We start from the raw sequence: 27,210 nt of genomic DNA, 5'->3' as shown, positions 1-27,210 counted from the left end.
ACACTTTGTGAAGAAGGAAAGGGTTCCAAGAGTGTTTGCGTGTGTGCGAACCTTCTTTTTGTCGTTCCAGAGATTTTGTGAAGTTTTCAAGAATTATCGAACGATATGTTTTTACAATTCTGATTGAGCAGTTTAATATCTGCCAAAAAAATCACTATTTTCTACCGTTCCACTGCTTTGCACGTACTTTATATTTTCATATTTAGTTCCATTTGCAGTAAAAGTCTGCCAAAACAACTTCATTACGTGTTCCATCTCATAACATCTGAAAGCGTCCACCGAGATGTTACCTCGATAAGAAGTTCCCCAGTGATACGGTTCCGGAATCTCTTGGGTGAACAATAAGTCAAACAATCATGAAGAAACGTCGTGGCACAGAAGTTTGCACTCAAACGAACCACAAACTGGAACGCTAACCATCCCAACCACCCGTCAAACCAACATCTCGCGAGAAAATGGGCACTGAATCCGTTACGAAAAGTATTACTTACCGCAAGTACGTACTTACGGTGCTGCGCTTCAAAGTCCCTCGGTGAAGCTGGATGGACTGGGATATGCTGACGGGTGGACTGTAGATAGTGAAGAAAATAATAATTTGTGTTGAGATATTTGAAGTGCGCAACAAAAACTTGCTGCAGTTGATCGTACGGTCGAAAGAGACACTCATGTGTGCCAGGCGTTAGTAACCTTTAAAGAATGTATTTTTGTTGGTTTTGCTGTCAAGGATATTAACTTAAACTTATGTTGCAAAAAGTGCACCAACTTTACTGGTAACTAAATGCATACTAACGTTTACTTCGTTTTGTTGTTTCATTTCAGTATTTCCAAATGTGCCGTCTGCTCCGGGATTGTCCTGCGTCGGTGAAGACCGTAAGTAGTGATTTGTTTTTTTTCCGTACTGCACCGATTCGTTTAACAATAATCGTTTGTTGACATTGCTTTATGGGATAAAGCTCTGTACCTCAAGTCGGTCCGCCGATTTGCAGATAGTTTCATATACTTGCCCAATACCTTTCCCTTATCATTCAACGACTTCTTGGTGCGCACCAGGGCTTGGAGTATTGGTGTGGGAACTGGGAGTGTGCGGAAATTGAAATGGTTTCTTGGCTATCAGACGAAATAAGAAGAAAAAACGCACGAGAATCGACCCAGTGCAAGCATCTGTGTCATCTCGACCTAAAAATAATGGTCAACCTGCAATCCCGCCACACGCCACACAGACATCGAGAACCTGGGGTGGAACGTTCCTGGCAGTAATGCGCTCCAAATATTGCACTACCAGATATCAACTGGCTGGCACTCGAAATATGAGCACCCACCTAGCTCCTTGTCTCCTGGCGGCCCGCCGTACCGTCGTCTGCTTACTGACATCGATGCTTCTGGAGGCATCGCCGGTCATAATCATAAAATAGTCAACTGCAACTGTTACTATAGTCCGCGGGGACGATTCCCCTTTTCTCTCCCATTAGCTTTTGGTGGCGGATGTCGGCACGGAGGAGGGACAGGGGGTAGAATAACGACCGACAAGAGCTCATAACTAGCTTCATGATCTTCATTTAGAGTGGAGAAAATAAGCTTTTTACTTAAGGTTCTATCACGACCTAGCTAGGTATATCCGTAGCCCAAGAGGACGTGGCCTTACCCGACTGAATAATCGTGGATTCCTAGTATTCCAGCATCCTCGACCGTGTCTCTGTCTGCGTGTATGTGGTGTGTGTGTGCTTTTATGCTTTCCGATAGGATATCGTGTGCCGCTGTGCCGAAACTACGCCAAATTCTGCGACAATTTCCCCGCGTGGCGTGTAGTTGTCGGACCGAGGGAGGTCCGTGTTCTGCACGGTTGGTGGCAGGGCTATAAATTTTAGTTCCGGAATAAATCATCCCAGCTACGTTACGTACGTACGTACGAACGCTGCACGCTTGGAGCGCTTTTCGGTGCAGCAGCTGCTGGTGGTAGCGCACATCATGCACAACAACCGTTCGGCTGGTTGAGGAACTAAGGGCTTGCAGCCAAGAAAACCAACTTGTGTGTGTGTGTGTGTGGCTTGACGCAATCGCACGTTTATTTTCACCTTTGCCACAAACACCACCAACAAGGAGTGCAGTGGTGGTAGAGGATTTCTGCGCGCTAGCTTCACGCTAGGTGACGTGATGCATCGGTTATTTTCTGCTTTCGATTAACGCCCAACAGCTTGCAACGAGTGGCGGTGGCAACGCTTTGTTCTGGTTTTCGTTCTTGTTTTTTTGGAGATATAAATCTTTTCCACTCCTTTGGTGTGAGGCCGTTGTTTGTACGGAACAAAACGATGCACTATCGTGATTGAAATTACGACGAAATGTGTGGAAAGGCGCGCTCTGCAAGTTGTGCAGCTGTAGCTTTAGAAACGTTTTCAAATAATGTTCTTGATCAAGCAGAACGATTTGTTTAATATGCGCTAGATGATTGAACTCGTTATAGTATGACTATTCTAGCCAAGAGAATACTTTTTTTTCTCCAAAACGTACTAGATATAGGTACATCTAAAGCTGATAGCTATACTTAGGAACTATCTATAGACTATCATTTGGAGATATCATCGGAGACAAAGCCTTTTCGAGAGCCAATTGCTTTGTTCCTAGCACACACTGAATTAATCCAGTACTAGAATTGCATTCGTTTGAATTCCTTGTCCTATGCAATTATAGACACATCGCCATGGGACATCCGAAGAGCTTCTGATAGAAGATATCGGATCATTTTTTATTTAGAGTACAAGACTATTAGTTCAATACAAAGCGGTAAATGCATGCAATGGATTCAATTGAAAAGGGGAACTAATGTGTTTTGAGGATTGAATGCAAAGCCTCAGAGATTTTGCAGTGCGTTTCGTAGCTCCTGATAATTCGATTCGAAGAACCAACATGCTATTCGTGTCCAAGGCCTACATTTTCCATAGATTTCCCTTTTTTCGACTTTAATAATCCAGTTCCTAGAATCATTTCAACTTTGTTCCTAAATGAAATGCGTTTGAAAGTCGCTTTAAAGATAATTATTTACTAAAAGGAGAAGTTAGTTATAAACTGTTTGGAGAGTGTCTTCTCTTTTGTACGTCAATCGTCATGTACGAAAGCTTTGTACTCTTTCTACAATACTTAGAAATGGTTTCAAGTGATCTAAAACTGTTTCGGAAGTGGATTATGGATTTAGTCCATTGATATGTTTTGCGTTGAAATAATTGTCTTTCTTCGGAAAACGGCCATTGATTGATCATGCAAACACCTGGCCCAATTACGCACACGGGTGGAAGGCATGGCAGGAGGACGCGTCTTAATTGTGCGGGCGCCGAAGGTAAACGTCAACTTACGCACACCCCAGTGTACCGCATTAAACGCGTGGCCTAGAAGCTAGATGCGAGAAAGGTGATAATCTCACGCAAATCGATAGCGCGAACCTGCTGCATGGAAACGGTCCCGGCACGGGTGGCATGATTGTGCACGCTTCAATTACCCTCGTTCCGGTGGTGGTGGTGGTAGCATTCGTAGATTCCTTCACGCACGGTTCGCGCCCGGGAACATGAGGACTCGTAGCACGCAATGCAAATGAAACTGGAAACGCACCGGAATCGGTATATCATCGGCAATTCTGCGCTAGTCTGCGGTTGCGATCTGATTAGGGTTGCGATTTATCAGCCGCGGTTGCGTGCGGTTGTGTGTGTGCTATCGAAACTGAAACATCAAGGGACGTTATCAAATGTGGGGTTCTTAAAAAAAACGCTTTCATTGCTATGTTTCCAACGTTTGCATGTACACGCTAAATGTTGAAATGAAGTACTCCATTATCTGTAATTTAAGGTCTTTAATGGTTGTATTAGGGTCCTTAAGAATTATTTTCCAGCCTTTGCCTCCGTATGCCCTAATGAATGTTGGAAATGGTTGAAAATTCAAATTATGTCCAGTGAAACATCAAACGGCGGTATCCTTGCGGGCTATTGTGATCGTCCCTTTTAAGGGATGATAAAATGGGGCTTTGCTAGTTCTTCGGAAACGCGATTTTCGCATCGGCAAAGGCCGGTACGGTCTTATGCTGAAATCGATTGTTTGACCACTGTTTGTTCAAAAAGGTTAGCTCTGGTCAGTATGCAGCAGCAGCAGCACTGCACAACGCTGCGACCACCGAGCACCGTACGGAGCACGTTCGGTCCTTTGAAGTTCGCTCGCTCGGACATCCATTGAATCTCCGGGTTCGCTCATGCTAACGATGACTTCGGGGCATTGGCAATAGAACCTTCCCTGGCATTTCCTTCCAGGAACGCCCGTCCTTGCGATTCGAGCAGTAGATTGTGAAGCGATTGAATCCAAACTCTCATGCTCATGCCGTGTGTGGTTGGTTCCATCGCACGGATTAATCGACACTACTATACCCCAATCGGGGGCAACTAGTACGCGGCTCCTGGAACGTGGCACAAATGTACGCACTACCGGGTACGGTCGTGGATCGGCAAACCCTCTAAGTGCGTGTTCCACATCCCCACGCCCGCTCCCACGTCCCCGGTCAGCAGGGGATTTTCCGGCTGATTAAACCGATTCCCTTCCAACGCGCTAACGAGGCCGAGTGTCTGTGGCGACACAATGGAAAATCAGTGGCGCAATCACGGCCCCGAAGCCACAGCTTGTTGTGTTTTCGTCTCCCCGTTCGCTCCGTCCCGCCAGGGTGGTAGAGCATCTCGAATGATAGTTTATTCATTTCTTGGGACGATAGGCGAAGGCGAGAGAGTGACTGGGGTTAGCATAGGAATGCAGATCTAGGCGTACTCTTTCCGCTAGCCAGTGCTGGCTGCGGGAGTCGAGGCCTTGGCAAAGTGGAGATGAGATTACCCGTTTTGTATGCGTTGATTTACATTGACGTTGATTGGTATCGTGCTCGGCGATGTGCTCTCGGTGCTCTATGTGCTTATTGCACGCCATGTCCTAGCAGCGACATATCCGCGGTATGGTCGCGTATGTGCCTGGCAACACATGCCTACCGTACGTTCCAATGCCTGTAAATGTATGTCCAGCGGTATGGAAAGCTTTAACTTTGTACACCATTGCCCGCAACGATTGAAGTGGATGGAAGCTATCGTAAGGAAGTCATTTAAAGTGCTTCCAGTTGTCCTTCTTGTTGGTGCTATTGTTCAGCGAAACAATGCACTTGGCGTGATGTTGTGTTATGCTTTCTCGTATAGGAGTCATCGGGCAGCGGTAGTGGGCGGATTGATTTGCCGCTCTGTGAGTTAGAAAATTACATCGGGGATTTCTGGACTGGTAATACACCCAGCTGATTGCAGCAGGCTTGATGAATTAGTCAGGTTAAGGCTTTCTGAAGACTCTGCGCGGGCAAGCAATGGAGCAGACTGAATTTTGAATTCTGACAGCATCTGGCAGACGTTTGAAGCTACCCTATCTCGAGCAGAGGAATAGACCAATTAATTTTACAGCTTTATTGGATAAACATTCTTCTCTATATCTCTCTTACACCTCTTGGCGTGATGGTGTGTTTCTGCAACGCACTACAATGTAGCCAGGTAGCCACACACACACCCGGCTGTGTCTCGGGCGTTGTTATGGGTTTGAAATTTGTAATTAAATCATCCCATGCTCTGGTTGTTGGAGGCTGCCAACTGGAGAAGCACCTCCTACACACCATACATTATGCTGACCGATTTATCCGGCCTGCCTGTGGGGGGAATGCGCATCGTCGTGGTGCAGATAAGCCGACGGAGAATGGCGTGCACGCGCGCGTTCGTGTAGGATGAATGATGCTGGCTTGTTGTCGCCTTTGGTGGTGCATTTCCGCCCAAGACGACGAGCAGGATTCACATGAGATGTGTGCGCTTATTTGTATCTAAACAAGACGGCATGTCCGCGTGTTGCGGAAGGAAGTAATATGCGCATTGTCTAAGGTAGATTGACGAAGGGTTAGCTGTGGTGGGGCTGCTTTTGGAACGATGCTTTGAGCCAGTGTGTTGTGGACTGCTCCAGGCACATCATTGCGGTGTAAAATTACAGGAAATTTAGCCACCATTTGCTGCCGGGTGGTTGGTACATCGCATTGCTAAACAGACTGCTCGTTCATATGACCGTAATTGCAGTGCGGTGATTATATGCTCATGTTGTATTATATTTATGCACTCTGCTGGTAAGCGGAGAGTTGCGAGCTTTGGTTTTGGATTAAATTGAAACTTTAAAGCCTAAACGTTTTATGCTGGAGTGACTGTGTTGTAGCGAGAAATGGAAAAAAAACCCCTGCCACCTTGCTCAACTGCTCGTTAGCATGGGCAAAGCGGCGGCAGCGGCGGTGCATTGTTCAGTGTAATACAAGCCAATCAGAAAGCTCGCGAAAAATAGCAGCACATAAATAAATTAATCATCACCCCTTGCTGGTGGATCGTGTTCATCATGCTGCAATGGCCCCCGCTGTAAGTGCCTGAATGGGTGGATTCTCGTTCCCAGCGCTCCCGTTATCAGCATCCGTGCACGAACGGGCAAATTAAACATGTCGCACATATTGATTTTAATTCGTTTACCATGTTTGAACTCTGTGCTGGTGGTGGTTGTGCTCTCGGTGGAGCTCGATGAAACATAAAATTGCACTAGGAAATAAATAAAGCGAGTGGAGGGAGGAAACGTACGCGGCAAGGCATTGACGACGAGAGGCCATTCGATGTATGGAATTTTATTTTTCAGTATATGCCGCTGTCACTATTTGCAAGGACCTGAGCGTGTCCCAAAGGAAGTTTCATTTTATTCTTCTCTCTCTCTCTCTCTCTCTCTCTCTCTCTCTCTCTCTCTCTCTCTCTCTCTCTCTCTCTCTCTCTCTCTCTTTCTATCTCTCTCTCGTCCTCGAATTCGGAACGGAAACAATTGCAAAATTGAACATCAAGCGTTGTGTTTATTTTTGGTAGTGTGGCCTTTTTTCACCCTCCGTGGTACAAAATGTGTTGTTAACTCTTTTACCGAGCCTACGTGAAAACATGATTTAATATGCAAGTTTTTCATATGCAAGGCCCATTCACACCGTGGGAGTGTTGTTTCGTCCGACACACACACAGATACACACAGTTTTGTACGTTTCGGGCTCTTATAAAGTCAACTATTTTAAAAGCTGAGGCTTAGAGTTTCTGCTCGCACCCTTGGGAACGTGCCGAAAATGAGCCAAAGTGCTTCGGTTGTCGGTTTGTGTGCGAGATAAAAGTGTGGTGTATGCCCTGGTTATGCTCCTGGCAACTTTCCCCGCCCACTCGAATGCAAATTGTGCATGCCTGTTGGCGGGTGCAAAAAACTTTTCGCAGCTTGAACTGAACGATGAAAGCTTATCTAGCTTGGGGAATGTTTTTTTTTTTCGCTTGCTTTTGAACGCTTTTTAACTGTGCGAATTGTGTGAAAAATATCGAAACTGGTGTTCAGCAAAAACTGGAAAGGAGCGATGATGTGAGTGTGTTTTTAAATCCCTCTTCCATGGGTCGAAATGTATATGCTGGTAAAAATATCCGCTCGGGAAGCCACGCACACTCTCTCTCTTCCGAACGCTTTCTCGTCTGTCGAACGCCTGTGGAAACGGTTTGCCGCCTCCTCCATCTGGGGTTTCAGTTTGGCCTGGGGCCAGCGTCCCAGCACTGATTCGCTCGCCGCACCCTTCGCAAACGCGGCTAAATGCACCCAAACTGGGACAAAGTTTCGCAATAAAGTGGGTGTAGGGACGCCTCGCACTGGCCAAATGAAAAAAAAAAGCTCCGCAAAGTCGAAAAAACTTAGTAGGTGACAAAAAAAGTGTTTTTTGCGCCCAGCCAGTGTCAGTGCAGTGCTCCATGTTCCAATATGTTTATCATCCATTAGGATAAAATGTGTGAATATGGGGATCCACTCTTTTTTTGCTACTTTGGTGCGTTCCGGTTCACTACCTTTTCTACTGGAGCCCCCGTAGGCATAGAGAGCATATAAATTGCAGTGGAAATTTGTTTATGACACTTTATTTTCCCGTAGAAGGAGGCGGATTGCAAGATGTGGGTGCCAGGCTGTGAAGAGGGAAGATACGTGCAAGATAAATCAAATAAAGTGGTTTTCTACAATTGATGTGCGACGGTTTGTGTACGAGGCGGCTTTTGGGCGATGTCGTATATTCGTAGGCAAAACTAATCGCTTTTAAAAGCAGCCGAGGGGTATTTTTTGTGTTGAATTCGTTGTGCGATGTGCGCCTTGTAACGCTGTGTGGTAGTGCTTTTCACTTCCATGTGGCGGATGATTTCTACTTTGCGAACTGCAGCAAAAACGTTAGCATAGAGTAACTCTTCTCCAAGAGCTGGGCGAAACTGTTCATCGAGATTTCGCCGATGCCGGCGAAGCTGAATTGTATCGTTTGGTCGGACTGGGCTGTAAGCAGGAGCAAGGTACGCCGTACGTGACGATACTGAGCTCGGTGCCTCGGGTTAGGGCAGCGCATTTGCAACATCCAGTCAAAATCGTACACCGTCGAAGCAATGCGTGGTTTCTGCAGGGTAAAGAGATTGGGCTTTAGATTGCTTCACTTTGAACACAAACGGTCGTCATACCAAGTCTCTTAAATTTTCCACTCCGTGGCAAAGCAAGAAGGACTCGGTGAGAAACACCAGCATGGAGATGAAGTATACGATCGAGAAGCTGGACAGTCCATGCGACACCAGAATTAAGCAGCAGTCCGCAATGATGAGATATGTGCTGTAGTACTGCACGAACGCGATAGGTCCGATGACGGCTTTCAGGTGTTGGAGTTGGCTGTTGTGAAGTAGTTAGAAATTAGAGCTCTGTTGAGTCTTCGAAGACTACTGTCATGCATTTAGTTTATCAGTGTCGATATTTATGAGTCTCCAGGCTTAGGTTGTGAAGTTGTCAACAATACTCACATAAATAATTCATCCAGTCGTTGCATATGAGGTCTCAACTGGTCGACAATATTATTCCAGAAGATATCTGCACTATCTCCAAAATCACTCTCCAAACGATCACTTCTTTCAACCTCCTCCAGTGAACGTATCAGTATGTCCACCTCCAGCTTAAAGATGCTTAGTAGCAGATAGCACATCATGAAACCCATGCAGTACATCCCGCCAAACCCCATGGTCAGCACGCCGTACACAATCTGCACCGGCCAGCCACCAACGATCGCTCCCCGGAACTGCAGCATAAATTCATCCAGCTTCATCACGTTGGTGGCAGTGAAGCAGACTGTCTCCGCCAAGTTGATACCCATTACGGTCAGTATCACACGATTCGTTCGACGGTAGAAGCGGGCCCGTCTGCCAACCGCCCATGGATCGGTCCGCTGGTAGGAGGTGTGATTATTCAGAAAGGTCTGCATGCGTAGCATCAACGGGTAGTACCACTCGAGAATGGCAACGCGCAGAATGACGACACTGAAGAACCACATCACGCCAAGGATGTTTGCTGTACTGAAACTGTCCTGCGGGTGGTGCAGTACCCAGTGGGTTTTGTGGATGTAGCTCAGATAGATCAGACCGTACAGCGCACGGTACAGATACCAGAGGATACGATCGTGCCAGCCATGCGGTGTGTAGTGGATGGCGTAGATCTTCTCAAAGTAGCGCTGCATGATGAAGAAATCCGAATGCTTGGTGTAGTGAGTGATACGGTGCAGGAACTGGGTCCGCATGCTGGCGAATAGCTGCGTAAGGTACATCTTGCACTGCTACTGGGGATTACACTGGGGAACTAAGAGGGATTGGTCCAATTTATAGAGATTATATTGAGAATTCATTTGTTTGTCTCTGAGTGCCATGGTAACTGTCACTACTGTCGTTTTATGGAACTTACTTAGCGAAGGTGTCAAGTGTCACACTGTTTTTTTAGTATGGCTGGAAATGATTTGCCATTAATATAATTATGGCTTTTTCCCATCGGTTTGCCATTTCACATAATGTCGCCTGTAATTAAAGCATCCTGGTCAGCTGCACTGCTGTTCCAATGTGCTTTGATCTTTAGATCGATTGATCTTGGTGTTAATTAATAGTGCTAACAGTAGTGCCTCTCTTCTCACCACGACCTGCTAATTGACCTTTGACATCGGTCCTGTAAAAAAAAGTGTGTTTGAAATTGCTATTAATTAGTGTAAAGCACCTTTAGCAGTAGCGTTAATTGTAACAGGAGATTTAACAGGAAAATACGCTCAATAACATGAAAGTAACAACTGAGATGGTGCTGGACAACTACAAACACACACACACTCACACCCACACAAATGGCATTAAATTGAATGTTCAATTAGGCAAAGTGGTTCGGTTTAAAGCTTGTGATAAATCGCCCGTTCGTGAGAAAGCAAATCGCTTGTGCAAACAAAAACCCGCTTCGGATGAAGAATCGTGTTCGCTTTTATCCGGTCCATTTATTAGCGTGCGCACTGAGAAGCAAATCGGGCGCTAATGTTGAGCTTTCAAAGAGGGGTTTGTAGTTTAGTTTGAATCGAAAGGAGGAGTTGGCGGCTGAGTGGCTCGTCTTCCACAATCACGACCGTTCATTTCACTTGTTGCTAGCCGTAGCGACGGGGGAAGAACGGAAAATCAATTCCACAATGCTGGCACTTTTCCTCCTCCCCGAAGAGCAAATTAATCAGCCCAGCACACAAACTTTCGGAATATTTCACAACCTTCCCGATCCGCCGGTAGCAGGTCTCTGTCCACCTACTAGCACCTTCGCTAAGCTAACCTTTCGGTGCGGCGAGTTCGTAAATCTCGGACCAAAGCAATGCTCTCTGGCACCGCCAAAGACAAACAACAAGCTTTGCTGAAATGTTCCATCCGAGGTTCCGTGGATAACTAAAAAGAACGCTCCTTCCCCCAATAAACGTTCCGATTCTGGCTGGAGCTGATGATGATGAATCGCGGTGACGGTCGGAGAGAGAGAGTACACGATATTTGGGCACTGTTGCGCCTTGCGGGAGTGTGGCTGCATCTGTTCCGATTGATTGTTCTATGTAAATTTGAGCGTTTCGCGATTTGCACAAGGCACCATCTCGTTGCTGCTGCCCGGGGGCCCAAACCGGGGAAGATGGCTGGGCGTAGATGGTTGTTGATGTTTGATTTGTTTCGGAATCGTTTCGAATCCAGCGAAAGGTGAGGTTCCGCTTCGAACAGTACGTCAATCCTTTCCGTCCTTCCAGCAAGGAGAGAAGCGCAATGGTAGGAGGGAGTGTGTTTGGTGTACTCAGAGGCGATTGTTTAGGAATTTGATTTGACGCTGGATGCTGGTGTTTGGACTGTTCTGAACTGAAATAGATTTCCCCCTTTTTACTTCGGTACTATTCTGTGTGAGTTTTTGATCGTTTTTTTTTGTTTATATCAGAAGTCTCTCGCAACATACGTCATGGCGAAGGCTTTCGTCGCTACAGATGCTCCTTTCAGCTTCCAACAGGTGAAGCAACAGCAACATCACCATCACCTACGACGTGTGCTGAAGGTATTGATCGATGTTCTCCGCTGTAGATGGCGGTTCTGTTTATCTGTTTACTTAGGCGGGTCTAGTTTCGGGGAGGTGTGTTTTGCATCATCAAACACCAATGGTTGGAAAAAGGTTATCAAATTAAAGCTTCGTTGATTTGATAGACCATTTATGAGCTTTTAACGCTCAGATTAATGAAGTCTGTGAATAATAAAGAATGTTAAACTACTTTTATCCTTATTCTGATAATGAATTTCCTAGGTGATTCGACGTACTGCACATAGTGATTTAACGATCTCGTTTATTTGAACAATTAAAGCTTCCAGGAAATGATGTGGTAAATTGATCTGGATGTTTTGCAAAGTTTGTGTTGCAAAAAATATACTTGAAATGCTCCACAAAGTTCATGCGTAATGTGTAATGTCTACATTCCAATATTCCTTTTCCTTTCCTGCGAAAACGTTGAGTTTTTTTTCTCTTCCTCCGATTCTGATGTTCATTAGTAGTTAGCAGAACTCATCAGAAATTGCTCATCGGCCTGGCCGTATTCATCTCCAGACATTCGGAATACGAGTGAATAAATACTTTCGCATTTGTTTCGAGAGCTCTGGGCTGTCCGTTGAAGGTGCTGCTAACTTCAAAAAGACGCTTCCAATTTCGAGAATGAAATCAGAAGAAAGTTAACTGTGTGGGCATAGGAAATGTTGAGAGTTAGGTGAAATATTTTTTTCCTTATCAAGACCGTCTAGGCGAAGAAACGGATCTAAGAACTAACTCTTGTTTCAACGATATTATTTCAACATCCAAACTTGAGAGTTGGTGGTTGTTCGGGCGAGAGTTAACCTTTGTGGCAATTTGTTCATCAAAATTGTTCACAAATTGTTCAAGCATGTTACCGTACACTGCATGAACCTTTATTCATACGGATATAATTAAAAATTCAGTGCAAACAAAGTTTCTCATCATAAGAATCCGTTTGAACAATTTCATGCACTGACCGTGGTTTGTGAAGGTTGTATGATACAAACATTTTCATAATCTCGTTCACAAAATTCTTTTCACAACGTGTGTGCATGCGTATTGCAATGCATGAAAGAATTGTTCTTTAGCCTTTTTTCCCACCACTAAAATGCTGCCGGGCTTGCAAGTTTATGGTCTTTTGATTTCCACAGTGGCTCAGGGCGAAGTAAAGTGTGTGATGCTTCTTTTCGTTGAAGCTCACATAAACCGTGGGTGGGTAGTAAAAGTTGGGTTAGTTGCAGATATGATGGTAAATGAATTCTTCACAATCTTTTCGCAACCTCGCCCTACCCACTAAAAGCACTACCGGCGCTCGTTACGGCACTGCGCTGCCAGTTAATTGTAATCCGACTGACAGATGGAAACTCCAATCAACGCCAACGCTCGCAGGACGATTGAGCGCACCGATGTGTTGACGATGGCAAAGTGAGCACATATAATTTATGCAGATAATACTTTGTTCGGAGGGTGTGGGGGACCGGAGCTTGTTGGTGTAGCGCCACGGTGGGTGGTGCGCGCAGAAACCACTGTCAAGAGCAAATGAGCAAAAAGTGTGTGTGTGTGTGTACCTTCTGTGTGTAGCGTTTTGATTGTGGCATTCACTGAAGAATCCATTAAAGAGATGAATTACCGTTGACGAGCGCCAGATGTGCTAGCCGGTGGTGGGCTGCAAAGCAAACGCAAAGCTTTCCTGATCTCATGCTCCTCTCCTCTGCGCACTTGGTAGCCCCTTCCTTTCGTTTGGGGAATCCTTATAACCCGTTCCATCCGTCTCGGTTGGTGGGTTTAGTCGGTCGGTCGCTCGGTCGGACGTCCGACTTTTCCGGACGGCACATCAGCTAGCAAGCTATAATGCTGGTGGATTTGTGACCGAACAGTTACACCCGCTTGAGCACCCATGAGCGCTGGGTTAAGAAGTCGAGTCTCGCACCCTGGCGTTTCGATAGAGCTGCCGGCCAGTCGGTGGGCAGCAAATTTAATCCCGCATCCCGCACGGAAACAGGATTATGAATTTAGTACCTGCCATCAAACGAAAAGAAACTTTCGACTAGTCTGCTGCCGACGGGAAACGCGGAAGCACTGGAAAACAAAGGAAGGAGACTGGTCGGAGGGGCCCACCCGTGGTTAGGTTTTGAATTTTTAATGCATAATGTACTTAACACACAGAGAGAAAGAGCGAGCGCGCGCGCACGCGAGCGGCAGGAACTTTGTGAGCGGACACGAGGCCACAAAAGCTTTGGCAGACGATATCATGCAAATAATGTTTTGTGTGATGCTTGTTCACGGCTCTGTTGTTGCTAGCGGAGAAAAGGTCGCTAAATCTTGTTATCAGTTTTGTGAGTGAGGCGATGCAAACTAAAACAGTTTCCGGTTGGCGCTGAAAGTTGGACCAAAATAATGCAAACGACCCAGACACGGGTCTCCCCAGGCAGCATTGAACGATTAAATTTGAGTTTGGAGTTTTTGTATTTTTTGTGTTCTGTGTTTATGTGCACAGGAAATACCACCGGAGTGTGAGTTAAACGTGGCAAACGTGACAAAGAATTGCTAGCGGCGGTTGGGGATGTGTGTAGTTAAACCCTTTTGCTGTTTAACTACAGTGCAAAACTTTATATCCGATAAAGCGTTGTTGTCCCCGTGTCGGAGGGGTAAAATGGTGCGGTTTTATGAGTGCTTTGTTTTTGTTTCGATTTATCAACCCCTTTGCGGCAGAATCGTGGCAGGAGTGTTCGGTAGTTTCACTTTGGGAAGGGTTGAAAGTTTGATTCATAATGCATCAGTTCATCAGAAGGAGAAGGTTAGATTATCAGTGTGCGGGCAGTTATTTAAACGGGGGTTCAAACACAGTGCTATATTTCAATGGTTTTATAAAGTGTCCTGTTTAAACGCTTGTAATCATAAAATCCGTTTAGTATGCTGGAGAGTGCTTAACAGTGGAACCACTGCTGAAGGAAATGGTTTTGCCGAACCAGATTGACTTACAACCGTGGAGTGATGGATTCGCCCAGTGGTTAAATGAATACGAGCGCGGGCGTTGAAATAGCGGGACGTGTATCAACCCTCGGTATAACCTGGAATAATTTGTCTTTGTATGTAATGTTTATGTGTGTATTTATGGATGGAAGAGTGGAAGATTTGGCATGGTGTCATGTAGTAGCGCTGTGTTAGTTGATGGTTGCTAATAAACATACTGAAGATACTCGCTGTTGTTTAGTAACAAAACAGAGGACAAAACTCATTAAAGTCATCTAAAAATGCTGTTGTCAAAAACTAAAGAAAAACCTAATCCTGATAGGACTTCTGCTCAACGTCCGCTGCAAAAAAGCTTCTCCTTTAATGTCTTTAATGAGAGCCATACGTCGCCAGACGGTAATGGACGAAAGTTTCCGGCAGAGAGAGTATTTTGTTCGTCCTTTTCTGTTTGCCTCTAGCCATCCGATATGCTGGCGTGATTGTATCCGATTATTGCCAGCGGACGTAGTTTCCTTTGGGTGGGTACACCATGATGGAACGCGTTTAGTATGCACAACTTTGCAGCGGACAGGCGGATGGACACAGTTCGCTATCAAGCTCGGCCAACTTTTATCCACCCCAAAAATTGCATACACGTTCAAACGAATCGTTCCCGTTAAGCGATACTTTGGTTACTCCTCCCAGCTTAAGTCACCCCCCAGCAGTCTGTTGAGCGGGCATTCGCAAGGGGAAGTACGCCCAAGTACAGAGGAAGCGGAATAAAACCCAGCGCTGGGCCGAGTAACGAATGGATAACAGTAATGGAATATTAATTTTTAGCCCTTTAGCCCGCACACCGCCTACCGGTGTTTTTTGGTGTTTCCGCCCGTTTGCCCTGGGACCGTTTGAGTGCGAGCAAAAAGCCCGCCGGATCGCTTGGCCAAAGGGGAAAAACAAAACGCATCCCGGAAGATGGAAATTGTAATCAGCGAAATTGTGTGTGTGTGTGTGCACACAGACTCAAACACACTCATGCAGGGCGCGCGCGTGCTGGGAAAGTAAAATGGGAATGTAAATTGTTAAATATCGGCTATCCACCGCTGGCGCACTGCCGTCCCATAGCTGCCCGCCACAACCCTATGGAATGTACGTTTTTGATGGTAGATAACGAAATTTGTGACCATTGCTGTGGGATGGTTGGAATGGGAACGGGTATGCTCGAGGCAGCACGAACGTGCCAACCGTGGGCAGATTTTTGAAAATTAATACTACAACTCTGCAGCTGAAGTGGGACCCTTTGGGAGGCGAGCTGAGTGGTACCGTTTCTGGTTTCTAAATTACACGAGCAAACATAGTTTTTCGGGGATGCTTCCTTTCAGTGAAAAGGTAGAGTTACTCTGTGCTACAGTATCGGACATTAAGATAGGACCCTTTTTTTCAATGCACCGTGCACTTGTTTTGCCACGTTACTCGTGTTTGTGTGTGTGTATGTGTGTGTGTATGTGTGTGAGTGTGTGAGTGTGTGTGTGTGTGTGTTTGTGTGTGTGTGTGTTTGTGTGTGTGTGTGTGCATGTGTGTGTGTGTAGTAGTAGAAAGTGAGTGTGCTTTTTAATGTGTATTTGCAAGTGCGCGGGTTTGTGTCTGAAAAACATAGCTTGCCATGATGTCATATTGCGTTGAAATTATTCTTATTATGTGTGTTATCATGTGAAACATTGTGCGTTTACACTTGGATAAAAACTAAAGTTTGCATCGACAGCAGCCCTTGTTCCTCGGACGAAAACGCAGGTGTGCTGTTTCATGAATGTGAATGCGACACCGGTGCGAAATGGACACACGCACAATAGCAATGAACTCGGCATTCCCTCACAGGTGTTTCTCCAGTGCACGCCATTGAAAGGCCTTCGTGCATCTCTGCGTTGCACGTTGTGTGCGAATGGTAAACTTTGTGCGTTCATTGAGCTGGCGCGCAGTTGTTCTTTTCAATGGGCGTTTTGTTTCATGAGCGCGGCAGTATTCTTTTCTCGATTTTGAAGGGAAGACGCTTACTCGCGTACTCGTTGATAGTTTTTATCCATGCGATGTTTTCGCTGCTCCATAACGATGTAGTTCATCGCGTATAGAAGTAGAACGCAGGCAGAGCACGGGATCAGCCGTGTCCAAGTTTTTAACCAGCGCGTTCTTGACGGTCTAAGCAAGCAATGTTAGTAACAATGGGTCGAGGTAAACGTTGTACCGATCATCAGCGCCATATGTAAAAGCGAATGGCTGCTGCTGGCATTAAGCGCAAAAGGATCGAGTTCGTAATGGAACGATCGCGCACTTTTGTGGCAAACGCGCTTCGGACAACCGAAACGTGCTTAGACAACTGAAACGCGCTTGGACAACCGAAACGCGCAAGTCAACCGGACGTCCTCAGAAGACCACGGCGAAAGAAGACCGTAACATTGTTAATATATCGAAAACACACTAATCGCGAGGGCGGTGGTCCTGCTTATCACACCGAAAACCTAACCCAAAACACAAAAAAACTACTTACAAATCTATCCGAAACGACCTACTTGTGAAACAAACACACACATCAATACACATTCAAACATACATCCACACACACACACACACATGCACACACACATACACACACACACACACACACACACACACACACACACACACACACACACAAACACACATACACACACACATACACACACACACACAAACACAAACACATACAAACCACACATAAACTTGGCCCAACGGGTGCACGGTGCGTTAAAAAACCAATGCCCTATCTTTCTGTCCGATACTGTATCGCAACCAATATGTTGCGTGTTTCAGTGAAAGGTATGCGAGTGTGTTTGACAATATATCTACATATTTCAAAATGATTTCAAACATTTCATTAAAACTTGCGTGCGCATCATCTACTACGGGACGGGCGGAAGAATTCCCATGTCTGTCTCTGTCTGTAGCAGCGCGCTCAATGTACTCGCAATACCACGAAGGTCAGAAATTATCAATCATTTAATTTGCCTTGCCATACCTCTACGAAATTCTTCAATTGAGCAGCATCGTTCGGTATCGTTCGTGGTACCGAGTGTTTTTCCGCTGTATCTACGCTGTACGAACCGGACGACCGGACTCGAGCGCGGCCCAGTCCCTGGGCAAGTTAGCAGCTTAATTGACTTAATCCAATTATCCTTTTCCCCCGTTACGTTGGATGTTGTTGGTGGTGATAGATCTGTGTGTGTGTGCGCGCTATCCGTCCGAACGCGTGAGGGAAGGTTACATTGGAGCCTGGGCTCGCCTTACGCCTTAAGCCGCCGGGTTTGGTATGTACCTTCTCCCAGACGGGAAAGGCTTTTTGCAATTATTGTTGCTGCATCCTTGGATGTTGTACTCACCTCAACCGCTAAACAGCAGGGGGTTGGTGTTGATAGAGCGCACTGGACGTAAGTCTGACCGCGTCCTGGAAAAGTGTGAGTGGCGTGGAGTATCTCCAACTCCCTTCTTCAAGAGCCAGGCGGATTGCGGAGCCCGACTAGTTTGCGTTTATTGGATTTACCAGATGTAAGTGAATGTAAGCGGTCGGTATGATGGAGGCAGTGTGGTGTTGGAGTTCCAAGCTTCATTGGAAGAATCGTTTGGGTCCTAGCTCAAGCGAAATATGTTAAATGAGATGAAGTGAAGAGATTTAATGTCTTGGAATTTTGCATTGCAGGTATATAGTGTGGCCTAGCTTGACTTAAATGGAACATAGTTTGTTAGTATTTCCTTTGGGTTATGGTTAAGAGCGGATGTAGTAATTTAATCTAGAGTAATGCAATATGCTTATGCCAGTTTTTTGTTTCATATCCCAATGCATACGCCTTCAGAAAGTTGTCGTGCCTATCGTAAAGGCATCTGGCAACAATGAGCAGGACGCCAAAAAGCTTTCCCATTTCAATTCACTTAACGGGTAGCTCTAACAACCAGCCACCTTTTAAGCATCCTTTCGAAGTCCACACTCTGTTGCCGGCCTGTTGCGCTCCTGTGGCTGGCTGCCTGGCGGTCGTTAAGTAACGTTGCCGTCGGAGTATCCGTCCCACCATCAACGGTAACGGATGCGTGGCCGAATCCAATTTTATTACGCATCCTGCACGTGTGCACGTGTGTGTGAGTGTGTACATAATTCCAGCAAAATCTGCTCAAAAAGCAAATATTAGCTTCTCTGCAGAGCGCTCCCGACGATGGATGGGTACACACGCAGACCGTCCGAGACCAGCGCTGTTTATGTTGTTGTGCTCACCGGTTTCTGCGGCGGATGCTGTAATATTCCAGCGGTGCACCAAAGCGGTTGTTACAACTTTTGGAAGCATACCAGGTTTTTGTGGAACCAGGCGGGGAAAAACTTTGTGGAACCCCCCGTCGCGAGTACGTGGCTACGATTGCTGTCTTCTACCTAACGTTGCGATGCACGAAGCAGAGCATGCAGAGCTGACATCAATTCACTGGAATTGAACCGTCACGAAGCACACATCAACGTGTTTGTGTAAGGTAAAGAGGGAGCATTATTTAACAAGAATTTTGCGGAACTCATCGTTCCAGATCTTTCTTCAAGGACTTACAGCTAACCTGCCACGTGTAGCAATATTGTTTTCTTATTTAATCACCACTCCCTTATCGCGGTACAAACCGTCAGAAAGGCACATTAATGTGTAATTTTATGCACATTATTATGCACCAGCAGCAGCAGCAAATCGACTTTCTAACACCGTTCTCCTATCTTTTATTTTTCCCGTTTCTGCAGGTAGCATCTACCGAAGAGGAGCCAGAAGATGGCGCAAGCTGTACCGGATAAATGGACACATCTTCCAAGCGAAGCGATTCAATCGAGTAAGTAGCAGTAGTAGTTGTGTATGCACAGCCTCACACCAAATCCTTTCCCCTTGCTGACTTCCATCGAACACACACACCGACTGCGCCGCGAGAAGGCAAATGCTGTTACCCGGTCACCTTAATCCTATCATCAGGAGGCTTCAGCTCGATACTACTGGCTGTGCTGTCGCTTGCTGCCTATATCTCGTTCGAAGAAAAAGACGAAGCCAAAGAACCGAGAAAAGCGCTCCCCGTTGCAGACTATTGAATTTTCTTCATTAGACTTTGCACGGTTAATGTTGAGCGCGCGGTGTGTGTGTGAGTTTATGTGCACGCGTGCCGATAACGGCGCAGAAGATGAAATTTAACGAGCAGGAACAAAATGGGCAAGAAGAGCAAAAAAAAAATTCCCGACATGATTTTTCCTCCCTTGTGCCCTGGATGTGTATACATCCTGCCGGGGTCGGTACCGCGAAAAAGGTGTATGGAGGCACGGGAAAGGTAGCAAGGAAACCTCATTAGTCCGTTAATTTAAAGCCGTCAAATTTAATTTTTATCCTTCGTGTGCCACAAAAGCGGCCAGCAGAGTTTTTCAACCTTTTTGCCGACCGTTAGTCCATCTGTTCCTATCCTCTTCCTTCCCTCAGTATGTGTACTGTACTATTTTGCATGTTCTCTTACCTGTAACGTGTGCTTTTTTCTCTCTCTCTCTCTCTCTCTCTCTCTCTCTCTCATCCACAGAAAGCCTTCTGCGCCTTTTGCCACGACCGTATCTGGGGTCTGGGCCGGCAGGGATTCAAGTGCATCCAGTGTAAGCTGCTGGTGCACAAAAAGTGCCACAAGCTTGGCAATAAACCGTGTAGCAACGAGCATGTCGAACCAGTCTTCAAGGAGCGCGATGTAAGTATGACCTGTTTTGTGAGTGGCGAGTGTGGGCGAGATCTACATATGGTGCCTGGGCATAAAAAAGGACCACCAACCAGCGTTTTTTTCACACACTCTGATACACTTCCACTACTGGGTTGGTAAAAGTCGTTAAAGCTTTCCATTTTATGGTCGGAGTAGTGTGGGGATTTCTCCCCTCTTTCGGGTCATGTACGAGTTCTCTTTGAATTATATCTGTACGGGCTTCTTCGTAGACGATGAGAGAACTGAAAACACAAAAAAGCGAAAAAAAGCTATATAAATGCTCTAGAGAGCCATACTTACACGTTTGCGGTGAGCTGGAAATTAAATTAAATTCACCGGGCTCACCTGTATGCATTAACACTTGACCGCCCGCCCTCTTCATTCGTCCACCATCGGGATGTTCGGTGCGCGATACTGTCCAACGTTTGCTAGAATGCTATTAAGATTTATTTCTGCGCTTCATTTCTTCCAGCACCATGACCCGAATGATGAATCGAGTACCGGTGACGTCATTCAGGCTCCGTTGGACTATCCGTCCGAGCTGCACTCGGGCGACGGCTGCGACCAGGTACCGGTCGAGGTGAATGACAACGTGGAGGAAACGCTGGAACCCGTCACCCAGCGGCAGTACTCGCTGAACGATTTCGAACTGATCCGGTAAGTAGACCGAGCGAAGATTCAATGCAGGTCTCTCTGTTTAATGCTTTACTACTTTCCCCCATTGTACAGAGTGATCGGCCGTGGCAGCTACGCAAAGGTATTGATGGTGGAGCTGAAGAAGACGCGCCGTATTTACGCGATGAAGGTAATCAAGAAGGCGCTCGTGACGGACGACGAGGACATTGACTGGGTGCAGACGGAGAAACACGTCTTCGAGACCGCTTCGAACCATCCGTTCCTGGTTGGTTTACATTCGTGCTTCCAGACGCCATCGCGGTAAGATGCAAACTGCCACAATATCCCACCCCCCAAAAAATGGAATTTTATTCTGACCTTTCTTATTTTGTCTATTTTGCAGGCTGTTCTTCGTGATTGAGTTTGTGCGTGGTGGAGATCTGATGTTTCACATGCAGCGGCAGCGCCGCTTGCCCGAGGAGCACGCCCGCTTCTACGCGGCCGAGATCAGTCTCGCACTCAACTTCCTGCACGAAAAGGGCATCATCTACCGCGATTTGAAGCTGGACAACGTGCTGCTCGACCACGAGGGCCACATCAAGCTGACCGATTACGGCATGTGCAAGGAGGGCATCAGACCGGGCGACACGACGTCCACGTTCTGCGGAACGCCCAACTACATCGCGCCGGAAATATTGCGCGGAGAGGACTACGGTACGCGGGGCGGGCAAAGTTTGCGAAGAGAAAGTGATAAATATAACTACGGTAATGTGTGTGTGCCCTTGTTTTGCAGGCTTTTCCGTCGATTGGTGGGCGCTGGGTGTGTTGCTGTACGAGATGCTGGCCGGGCGCAGTCCGTTCGACATTGCTGGTGCTTCCGAGAACCCGGATCAGGTACACTTTCAGGCGACACGAACGACGATCACCCCGCTAAACTTTAACGCGCCCTTTTCTTCTCCGCTCTACCGCAGAACACCGAAGACTATCTGTTCCAGGTGATTCTGGAGAAGACGATCCGTATACCGCGCTCGCTGAGCGTGAAGGCAGCATCCGTGCTGAAAGGTTTCCTGAACAAAAATCCGGCCGACCGTTTGGGCTGCAATCGCGACTCCGCCTTCCTGGACATTATGAATCATTCGTTCTTCAAGAGCATTGACTGGGAGATGGTATGTATAGGGGTGTTGCGTGCGGAAAGCATTTCCGGTGCGCACGTGTGTGTGAGAGAGTTTTTTTTTACGGCAGGGAGACAATTTTTGGACAGTACATACAGTTATTTATTAATTTTACATACCAGACTTGCAACTTATTTACACAAAAAAGGGGAACAAAAGAATGGACAAACAGCAGACAGACAAAACCGGGAACTTCCCAACAATTGGATTGACAGCGGATACTAGTAGTACAATTCCTCCACTCATTTGACATTCCATCATTTCATGTGCACGTTATCATTCGTTGGTACACCACCTCTGTTTCATTCCTTGTCTTTCCTACGCAGTCGTGTGGTTTACAGTTGATCGTTTCTTTATGTTTAAATCATTTCAATTCATCCCGCGCTCTGGTTTATGGTTTTTTTTGTTCACATTTATATATTTATTGATTTCAATTGAAAGTTAAGTGTAAAAAAAGCGAGGAACAAAAACAGGAACAAGCGAGAGAAGGTTTATTTGCCAATTTTCCATTACCTTCCACTCATTAATATTCACACCATTTTCGCCCATTAAGCAGTCAATTTCCGACATTTTCTTATTTATCGCCGGGACGCAGGTATCTTTCCACCCCCTCGCCCGCCGGGTATCTGCAGGCGGGCGGTAGAGCGAAAAGAAAAACGATAAAATCCAACCGATGGTGAATGCGAGGTGAATTTATTTTTCATCGACACACGAACTTAAAACAAATTCCTATCAGTAGTATCACGTCCGATGGGCCGAGAGTCACCATCTGGGGACCGTGATACAGATATACCCGTTTAATGTTATTCCCATGATGTGGAAAAGGTGCAAAAGGAGGGCCAAAAAGGAAAGGGGTTACTGGGCGGGTGATGGGTAAATCTGGGCAATTTTAATCCCTCCCAAACCTCGAAACCCCCCTCTCTTCCTCATACACGATACCCCGATGCGGTTTGTCGTGTGATGTAAAGGGATTTGCGGTTGTGATATTAAATATAACCTCTCATCCCGTGTGTTGTGTGTTGACTTACCGGTTATGGATGCATTTTTAATTGAACATCCGACCAAATGACGCATGGATGGGTTGGTTTGTGAATGCTGGTGGATTTGTCACCCATTTGTAGGAAGCAGCTTTGTACGGTGGATGCTTCGGGGTGACGCTTTTTGCGTGTGTTTAAGCAGCAGAATCCATCCATCATATGAATGGGGTTGACTTTTTAGTAGAAAAAATAGGCGATAGGACCAGAATGTTGTTTGTTAAATGATTAAAAGATGAAAAGATTACTTCACATGATTGCACTAGTTGAAACAAAGAGATTATTGCATTTTGAAATGATTGCAAACAACATAAATTGGACGCCACATATGGGTTAATGTAAAACGTCGAAATATTTTGCTCATGTTGCGTGAAATGATAAGGGTTGATAGATCATAAAATGGGAATGCAAAAAGCTTTTACAATTTTCTTGAAAATTCAAAATACATTAACCGTTCCGACAAAGGTGTCTGGTAGTAAAAGGCTGAGAGAGAAGAGATTAGCTTAAAAAATAATCTGTCCCCAGTTTTGAAAAGGACAAACGCGCGACAGTTGTGGTTCAATCTTGTGCGAAAAAATATCCAAAGTGCCCACCATTAGTGTTGATTGTTGTCGCTAATGGAAGAGGGTATTTTGATACGCACAGACACACAAACACACACACCGTAATACAGCATTAGTAGCAGCGGTGGTAGCGCACCACGCCATGCAATAGCTTATGGCGCCGCGCGCGCGTACGTTATTAATTTTGTTATTTTCGCGCGTACCGAGAAAATCAAGGACGGGTGCGTTCATCTACCGCCCACCGCTTCTTGTAGGGGCAACCGGCTGAACCGTCAACTGAATCTTGCCCTGCGGTGGTGCTAGTGTATGCGTAGGATTTTGCACAGGAAGGTAGAAAGGAATAAAATAAGCGGAAACTCCCTTTTTGCGCTAGACGGCCATAACGTCTAACCGCAAATGTCGAAAAGGAGCGCACATATAATTGGATTATGGCAGGCTATTTATATTGCTATGGGGTAGTGTATGTGTGTGTGTTGCCTTTTTCTATTCTGTGAGCAGCTCTCTAGCATAACTAGCTTATCGTCGTTGCCACCAAAACCGCAACCGCACCGCTCTAGGGGGTGGTTTCGGAGGGAAAAGCATTTAATTGGATCTGGTGATACGAAAACAGGCAAGGATAACGCCGGTAGTGTAGTTTAGGATTTATCCTAGCGGAGAAATCTGGTTCACTTCGGAGGGTTTTATTTATTTATTTATACATTTTAGTTTTGTTTCCGTTTTGTTTACAATCAATCCTCTCTACATATTAACTAACACTGTATCACTCAATCATACCTCATACAGTAGTGTACACCATTAGTAGCTTACACTCAGTATTTGTTATCTTCCCTCAAGACGGAACATCAAACCTTTTCTTATTACTTGAAAATTATTAAAGGAAATTGTACATTAAATCGTTACTACATAATGTAAAATACAGCTAATGACGCCATATGTTTACCGTAATACCTAACCCTAACTAACCAAAACCCTTAACTGTAATGCTTTTCGCTTACCTTCCGTGTGTACCGTGTTTGCTGCTGGTTTACTGCTCTCCTCGTGCCTTTCGCTCACTCTCGCTCGAACATTCAACACCAATCGTGGGCGCGCGTCTTTGCGAACTGCGGCGGCATTATTGCAGCTGGCTCAAAAGGAAGTGACACCACCGTACATTCCCTCATTCGATGGGTGCGATCAGGACATAACCTGTCACTTCGATCCGCAGTTTACGCGTGAACCGGCCGACCTGACACCCGACGATCCGTAAGTTTGTAACGCGGTTGCAGGACAGATTAACAAAAAATCAAGTAAAGGATCACGTTACCGGATCCTCCGGGCAGCAGCAAGCGTTCCTCAGCAGCAGCAATACGTCGTGGGGCGTCCTGATAGGAATTTTGGAGGGATAAATAACGTATAGCTTTAACGTTTGCTTCATTCGACGGACCTATAGACCTTCATAGCCGATGGCACACTTTTATGAGCCTTTGGGACATATGGTGTGGTGGAAACATCATGTCACTGCCTCACTGCCTCGAGAATGTGTCCTATTTATGCTTTTGATGCATGTTTATGTGAAATTCGTTTATGTTTATGTAATTCCTTTAAAATAGAATGTTGATTTGACTTACCTTTAATTATTGTAAATAACACGATATGTTTAATTTTACCTTTAGTTGAATATTGTTGTCACTGCTGCATAATGCCACAAATAATACAATAATTATAATATATTGATACAAAAGAATTAATTTAATATTTGTATAACTTGTAGTACCGATAACAAATATCCTATGAGTATTTTCTTTGAGTGTTATGTGTGTCTCATCATATCTGATTGTTGTGTCCGTCCTGTAATGTTCTAGTACTATTGCATACATTCCCTTGGTAGTGCACAGTGCTTGCCATAATTATCCTCTCGCTCTGTCTTCAATCCATTGTTTGGAAGATCGATTTTTGACCTACGATAAAAATGTTTACGTTTTCCCTTCTGACGATGTATAAAACCCTCCCAATTTCCCCGGACTGAGTGTGTGTGTATGTGCGCGTGCTTATTTCATGACATTATGCTTTATTGATTTGTTTACTTGCTTTCCTTTTTCTAATTTCGTTGGAATGTTTCCATTTCTTGTTTCGTTTCATTTTTTCTTTATTTACCATGCCCGTGTTTGCCATTCTTCTTCTACCCTCCCCCGCTCCCGTGTTCTTTAATGCATCTGTTTCTGTGCGGTGGCTTTTTCGGCCGGAGGGTAGCTCGAGCAAAAGCAAATTACGCCACCGTTCCGCCCGCGGCTAGACTCCGATCGCGATTTGGCCAACTTCCCGCCTGAGTTCACCGACGAACCGGTCCACCTAACGCCGGACGATGAGTGAGTATTTTCGTTGTAGAGCGCGACGAGCGAACAAACCCCGGAGGATCCAGCAACGTGTCCTCCCTCGGCTTGCTTTTGAGGATCGCTATATAATGCCGTTCTGAGGTTAAGCTGACTGTGAAACGTTCGTAATCTAATCGGCATCTTTTTATTCTCGTTTTAGTCGCGTCATCGACAAGATCGATCAATCCGAGTTCGAAGGATTCGAGTATGTGAACCCGTTGCTGATGTCGTTGGAAGACTGCGTTTGACATCACGCATCCTGCGAGCTGCATCCGTACAACATGCAGGTATGTGTTGCGCCCGGCTAGCTCGGCGCTCGTCTCATGCCCGTTGGTCCACCACCACACAAAAAACAATTGATCTGTTTTAGTTTACACCATCCGTGCACCAGAGAGACGCCAATCCGGTCAGAATACGGTTCATACCGATAATTGCACAAACACATCCTTTTTCACCGTGAGGTCACTAATGAGATTGATTGAGAGAAGGAAAAAAGTCTTTTATTTTACAAACAAACACTCACACACAAATAGGTTTTTGTTTTAGTGTACAAAGCGTCCCCCGCTCAACTCGGGGGGTGTGCCACATACAAAAATGCTGCAATCAATCAACATGCAGTTTGTGGTGGCTTTCACTTGTGTTGTGTCACCGTTCCCTGCTGTGTGTCGTTTACTTTCTCCGTGTTTGTCTCTTCTTCTTTTTTTTCATTCTCTCTATTTCTCTTCACTTCTCTCCGGTGTGTTGTTTCATCTTACATCATCATCAACCACCGTTCAACCACTGCCATCATCATCTCACCACTTCCAAAACCCTCCTTCCAACACCAACTTTATGTTCCGGTAGTTTTGAGTGCAGAGAAAATCAGAATCATTTCGGTACACTAGCTAGCGCAGAACGGAATCTGCTGAAGCGGAATCTCACCAACCAACCAGCAACAATCGCAAAGCTGAACAAATTTTCAAAGCTTCTATACAATTTTGCGTTAAAGTGTGCTACACTAGTTACATTAGAAGAAGGTTCTAAATCTTAGAAGAAAAACAATTTGAATTGTAAAACCAACCATCTCGAAGCTTTTCGTTTGACTGACTGATAAAGATAGCTACTACTACCACTACTACTACTACTACTACTGCTACTACGAGTAAGTAGTGCTCACATTTCAGCCATGGAATGCCCTGTAGCTTCAATACAAAACCGTTTAGCTTGCAGTTTTAAAGTTGTTTTAAAAATTGTGTTGACTTCACTAACCACTTTTTCGTGTCACCACCAGTGTGTTGTTCAACCGCTT

The 27,210-nt window shown here is 45.6% G+C and overlaps 1 protein-coding gene across 11 annotated transcripts in view; it reads left to right on the top strand.

The window, feature by feature from the left end:
• LOC1280683 (atypical protein kinase C) overlaps positions 1-27,210 on the top strand; it is a 107,008-nt gene that overhangs the window by 74,681 nt on the left and 5,117 nt on the right. For 4 of the 11 annotated variants that reach the window (XR_009766594.1, XM_061662646.1, XM_061662642.1 and 1 more), the window contains exons 4-13: positions 820-870; positions 19,211-19,296; positions 20,020-20,178; positions 20,660-20,844; positions 20,917-21,123; positions 21,206-21,516; positions 21,596-21,696; positions 21,774-21,968; positions 24,692-24,813; positions 26,083-26,209. Coding sequence is in view for 9 of the 11 variants with exons in the window: in XM_061662646.1 (XP_061518630.1) it covers positions 820-870; positions 19,211-19,296; positions 20,020-20,178; positions 20,660-20,844; positions 20,917-21,123; positions 21,206-21,516; positions 21,596-21,696; positions 21,774-21,968; positions 24,692-24,813; positions 26,083-26,170 (1,505 nt within the window). In the remaining 2 variants the exon portion in view is untranslated. The other 7 variants (XM_061662643.1, XM_061662645.1, XM_061662640.1 and 4 more) reach the window with 4 other exon arrangements.

Source organism: Anopheles gambiae, chromosome 3, assembly GCF_943734735.2.
Source record: "Anopheles gambiae chromosome 3, idAnoGambNW_F1_1, whole genome shotgun sequence".
Lineage (NCBI taxonomy): Eukaryota > Metazoa > Arthropoda > Insecta > Diptera > Culicidae > Anopheles > Anopheles gambiae.
This window is presented reverse-complemented; position numbering and strand designations above follow the sequence as displayed.